The 6,000-nt window shown below is 49.6% G+C and overlaps 1 protein-coding gene across 1 annotated transcript in view; it reads right to left on the minus strand.

The window, feature by feature from the left end:
* Positions 1 to 6,000, minus strand: part of celsr2 (cadherin, EGF LAG seven-pass G-type receptor 2) — a 48,668-nt gene that overhangs the window by 19,568 nt on the left and 23,100 nt on the right. The window contains exons 4-8 of the mRNA XM_066703037.1: positions 5,380 to 5,495; positions 4,430 to 4,518; positions 948 to 1,105; positions 523 to 686; positions 226 to 351 (exon numbers count right to left, since the gene is read on the minus strand). Coding sequence (XP_066559134.1) covers positions 226 to 351; positions 523 to 686; positions 948 to 1,105; positions 4,430 to 4,518; positions 5,380 to 5,495 — 653 coding nt within the window. The remainder of the gene's footprint in view (positions 1 to 225; positions 352 to 522; positions 687 to 947; positions 1,106 to 4,429; positions 4,519 to 5,379; positions 5,496 to 6,000) is intronic.

Here is a 6,000-nt window from a genome sequence, read left to right on the forward strand (position 1 = left end):
TGATAGATCATAGGTTCTATTAAACAACATTTCAAGCCATAAGTGTGATTTGGTGAATGTCAGATATATATCACAATAAATCAATAATAGTAATAAGAAACAAACTTCAATGAAACACTCATCATGAATCTTAGAGAGAGAGAGGTTTGATATTCATTTGATTGTAGAGTTATTTATCCTCTCTCTCCTCTCACCCCGCTCGCCCCCGTTGCCCCCGTCTCTCACCCTGCTCGCAGTTTCTGCCCCCGTAGCCCAGGGGGCAGTCGCAGCTGAAGGACGCCCAGCGGTTCACACAGGTGCCGCCGTTCAGACATGGGCTGGTGCTGCAGAAGTGCCTCTTGGCAGAACAGCCTGTGGGGACAGTGTGTGTGTCAGTGTGTCAGTGTGAGCAGGCGTGTGTCAGTGTGTCAGTATGTGCAGGTGTGTGTCAGTGTGTGTTACTGTGTATGCGTGTCAGTGTGTCATTGTGTGCAGGCATGTGTCAGTGTGTATGTCAGTGTGTCAGTGCGCCGGGCGCAGTACCGGGCACAGTGCCGTTGTTGGCGATGTGCTCAGCCATGTCCACGGGCCGGTTGTCGATCTGCAGGTTCTTCATGCAGCCCACGAACTCGCGGTTCTGCACCGGGAAATCCTCCGGCAGGTCCGGCACCCCCCCTAGCAGCAGTGGCCCGGTCAGGTCCAGAGATCTGAGGAGGGAGCGAGAGACAGAGGGAGAGAGAGAGAGAGAGAGAAAGAGAGGTGTGTTTTGTGTGTACCAGTGCTTTGTCAGAACAGAGGCGTATTCTTCTACAATAGCTCTGGGGAGTGAAATATACAATACTACACTATACTACCATTCAGTGCAGTACACTACAGTACCGTCCAGAACAGAGATACACAGAGGTCAAGGCAGGGCACCCTCAAGACCCCCTGACCCCTGACCTCAGACTCCAGACACCTGCACTTACTTCTTGGATCCTGATTGGCTTCCCTGTGCGGAGCACGTGTAGTTCCTGATCACGTGACCGAAGCGCAGCGCCACCGAGCTGTCACAGTCGTCCACCGTCACCACTGCAACCTTCTGGTCAGAGGGGCCTTGGGGGACACCGGAGTTTCCCAGGACGGGCTGCGATGGGAGGAGAGAGGGAAAGAGAGACAGGTTAAAAGAATTGAGAGACGGAGAGACAGAGAGACGGAGAAAGACATGGAGAGACACGGAGCCACAGAGACACAGAGAGACAGAGACAGACAGAGAGACAGAGAGACATGGAGACACAGAGAGGGCCACAGGGCCCGGGAGCCGCACAGCCATGTCTCCTGTCCACCAGCGACACCGTGGCACAGGGCCCTGTGAGTTTGGACACACATGTACACAATCTGGACACTTTACAGTCTGTAAAACTGTTCAACATTCCTCTCTGCTTACTGCCGATATCAGACCCTCTTTAGCTCTGTAAATGCTTTGGCAACACTTTGTGTCAGCTTTGCATGCCAATAAAGCTAATCAGCACAACGCCAGCTCGAACAGCAGGCAAAGAGCACAACAGCACTGCGAGACTGGCCTGGGGAGCGGGGGACAGAGAGAAGGACAGAGAGGACGGAGAGCGAGGCCACAGGCACAGCCGAGACTCCAGGCTGACAGAGCGAGTCGGGCTGACAGGGGGACGGGAGCGCTTCCTCAGGGGGACACAACAGGGGCTCCTGTGTGGGGGGGGCAGTGTACAATAGAGAGGAACTGGCTTTAACCAGCGCTGCCCCTCCCACGGAGGAAACAGGACAGAGAGGACAAGAAGAAAGGAAGAAAAACAATTTTGTATTTATTGGATGGAAAACCATGGAGACCAGTGCCAATGCCGGTGCCAAGGGGAGAGAGAGAGAGAGTGTGTGTGAAGGAGTGGGAGGGAGAGAGAGAGTGAGAGAGAGGAGGACAGGGAGGGAGAGAGAAAGGGATAGAGGAAGATGAGTGAAAGTTATTTAAAGAGCTGCAAAGTGCTGGTGTTTCTACCGGCTGCCCACGGACCGGCCGCTCACTCTCAGCTCAAGGGAGAGAGTGAGAGAGAGAGAGAGAGAGAGAGAGAGAGAGAGAGAGAGAGAGGGATAGAGGGAGAGAGAGATGAGATGCACCCGGGTTATTCACCCCCCTCCCCCGGCAGATTTTAAACAATTGCCCCAGAACAACAGAGCCCCCCTGCCCCCTGCCCCCCCACCGACTGTCAGGCCACTGCCCCCCCACAGCTTCTCTTATTCTGATCAGAGGAAGGGGGGAGGAGGAGGTGGAGTGGAAGGGGGGGGAGTGAGAAAGAAAGAGAGCTAGAGGGTTTTGATTGTTGTCATTTTGTGACAAAGCGCAACGCCGACGCGGAGGAGACAAAACACTGGAAACACAGACATAATAAATACAGACGGAGGAGAGGAGAGGGGGAGGAGCTGGGGAGGAAAACAAGTACAAAAGAAAAGAAGAAAAATGGCATTCCTGCACCATCACAGCTGCTCCTGTCAATCAAACCCAGGCTGCTACACACACACACACACACACACACAACACAGCTCTTACACACACACAACACAACTTACACACACGCAACACACACACACACAACACAGCTCTTACACACACACACACAACACAGCTCTTACACACACACAACACAACTTACACACACGCACACACACACACACAACACAGCTCTTACACACACACACACACACACACACAACACAGCTCTTACACACACACACACAACACAGCTTACACACACACACACAACACAGCTCTTACACACACACAACACAGCTCTTACACACACGCACACACACAACACAGCTCTTACACACACACACACACACACACACAACACAGCTTACACACACACACAACACAGCTCTTACACACACACACACACACAACACAGCTCTTACACACACACACACAACACAGCTCTTACACACACAACACAGCTTACACACACACAACACAGCTCTTACACACACACACAACACAACACAGCTCTCACACACACACACAACACAGCTTACACACACACACAACACAGCTCTTACACACACACACACACACACACACAACACAGCTCTTACACACACACACACAACACAGCTCTTACACACACACACACACAACACAGCTCTTACACACACAACACAGCTCTTACACACACACAACACAGCTCTTATACACACACACAACACAACACAGCTCTTACACACACACACAACACAGCTCTTACACACACACAACAGAGCTATTACACACTCACACAAACACAGCTCTTACACACACACACAACACAACACAGCTCTTACACACACACACAACACAGCTCTTACACACACACAACACAGCTCTTACACACACACACAAACACAGCTCTTACACACACACACACACAAACACAGCTCTTACACACACACAACACAGCTCTTACACACACACACACACAACACAGCTCTTACACACACACACACACACACACAACAGAGGTCTTACACACTCACACACACAAACAACACAGCTCTTACACACACACACAACACAGCTCTTACACACACACACACACAACACAGCTTACACACACACACAACACAGCTCTTACACACACACACACACACACACACACAACACAGCTCTTACACACACACACACAACACAGCTCTTACACACATACAACACAGCTCTTACACACACACAACAGAGCTATTACACACTCACACAAACACAGCTCTTACACACACACACAACACAGCTCTTACACACACACAACACAGCTCTTACACACACACAACACAGCTCTTACACACACACACACACACACAAACACAGCTCTTACACACACACACACACAACACAGCTCTTACACACACACACACACACACACACACAACAACGCTCTTACACACACACACACACAACAGAGGTCTTACACACTCACACACACAAACAACACAGCTCTTACACACACACAAACACAGCTCTTACACACACACACAAACACAGCTCTTACATACACACACACACACACACAAACACAGCTCTTACACACACACACACACACACACAACACAGCTCTTACACACACACACACACACACACACAACAGAGCTCTTACACACTCACACACACAAACAACACAGCTCTTACACACACACACACACACACAAACACAGCTCTTACACACACACACACACACACAACACAGCTCTTACACACACACACACACACACACACAACAGAGCTCTTACACACTCACACACACAAACAACACAGCTCTTACACACACACAACACAGCTCTTACACACACACACACACAACACAGCTCTTACACACTCACACACACAAACAGAGCTCTTACACACTCACACACACAAACAACACAGCTCTTACACACACACACACAGTTTATCACACACACACTCCCACACTGTGCGTCTCACCTTGTTATAGTACTGCAGCTGGACAACATGCCACTGGCCATCGCTCACCCCCCCCGGGACAAAGGGAGACACCAGTGTCTTCGTTTCTCCTGCCAGAGAGAGAGAGAGAGAGAGGGAGAGAAGGAGGGAGAGAAGGAGAGAGGGAAACATAGAATCAATCTTTGTGTCAAACAAGCAAAAATGTTATGAAGACAAAAATATGAAATCTAAATGTTTCTACAAAACAACAGAACAAATGTTTACAATCTGAACAAACTCCACAGCGATGTGGCTGAAGAGACAATTTGGGAACATTCAGAAACAGACTGGATAGGATCCTTGATCACTTAGTTATTAATGGACACCAAATGAGCACGATGGGGCGGATGGCCTCCTCTCGATTGGACACTGTCTTATGTTCTTATGTTTAGATCTACCGTATTTATTATCGCAAAGCAATTCATAGTCACTGTACCTTCAGCACTAGAGCACCAGCACTGCACTGCACACCCACAGTCACACTGCAGTGCTGCTGCTTTTAGAGTTTCAATTGGTCTCAGTGTGTTTTCATTTCGTTTGTGCTCGTGTTTTGCTTATTGCGGTTGATAGAAGTCGCTTATTTTAGATGAGTCCTTTCAGATGAAACTGATCCCTAGTAGGTTAAACAGAAGTGTTCAGTGCTGGTTGTCTTTAAATAAAGCTACACGGCGCGTGCACAGCCGGGGAGGCGCTTCCATGTGTGACTGGCGCGCTGCGATGCCGGTGTGCGTCTGTGTAGCTCGAGGGGTCGGCGCTCAGCGGGGTGCGGTGTGACAGTGACAATCACACCGATTTCATGTCGGGAGACGTTTGTTCATGGAGAACGGCAGGCGGTAAACGAGGCTGGCGGTACAGCGGGGTGGTGTGCTGTGGCATCCATGTCTGAGCAGAGCTGCCCTCTCGACCCACAGCCGCCCCCCCGCCCAGCGTACCTGCGGAGAAGGTGAGCTGCACCTGCTCGTTCACCACCTCCAGAGCAATGAAGTCGTGCTTCTCGTTGAAGCGCCCATTGTACAGCAGCAGCCCATTGTGCTCCTTCGTGGCAAACCTGTGGGAGAGAGAGAGAGAGAGAGAGACAGAGACAGAGACACAGACAGAGAGACAGAGATAGAGAGATAGAGAGAGAGAGTTTATATTGCACCTTTTTTATCCTTTTTTTGTTGTTTAATTTTTTTACATATATATGTACAGCTCAACACAGTGGATTTGTTGTTCATGCCAATAAAGCACCTTAAGTGAACTGAAATGATTAATAATATTAATAACAGTGTGCATGGTGCGTGTGTGTGTATTCTCGAGGGGGGGGCTGACTGTGAGCTGATGTCAAACACAAACCCCGAGAGATCAGAGGAGAGCATTCTCAATCCCCAGAAAAATACATAAAATAAATACGTGAATAAAAAATCCTCTCACACGTGCACACACGCACACTCTCACACACACACACACAACGCGCACACACACACTCATACACTCACACACACACACACACACACTCACACACTCTCACACACACAACGCACGCACACACACACTCTCACACACAATGCGCG

The sequence above is a fragment of the Amia ocellicauda genome, chromosome 5, assembly GCF_036373705.1.
Source record: "Amia ocellicauda isolate fAmiCal2 chromosome 5, fAmiCal2.hap1, whole genome shotgun sequence".
Classification (NCBI taxonomy): Eukaryota; Metazoa; Chordata; class Actinopteri; order Amiiformes; family Amiidae; genus Amia; species Amia ocellicauda.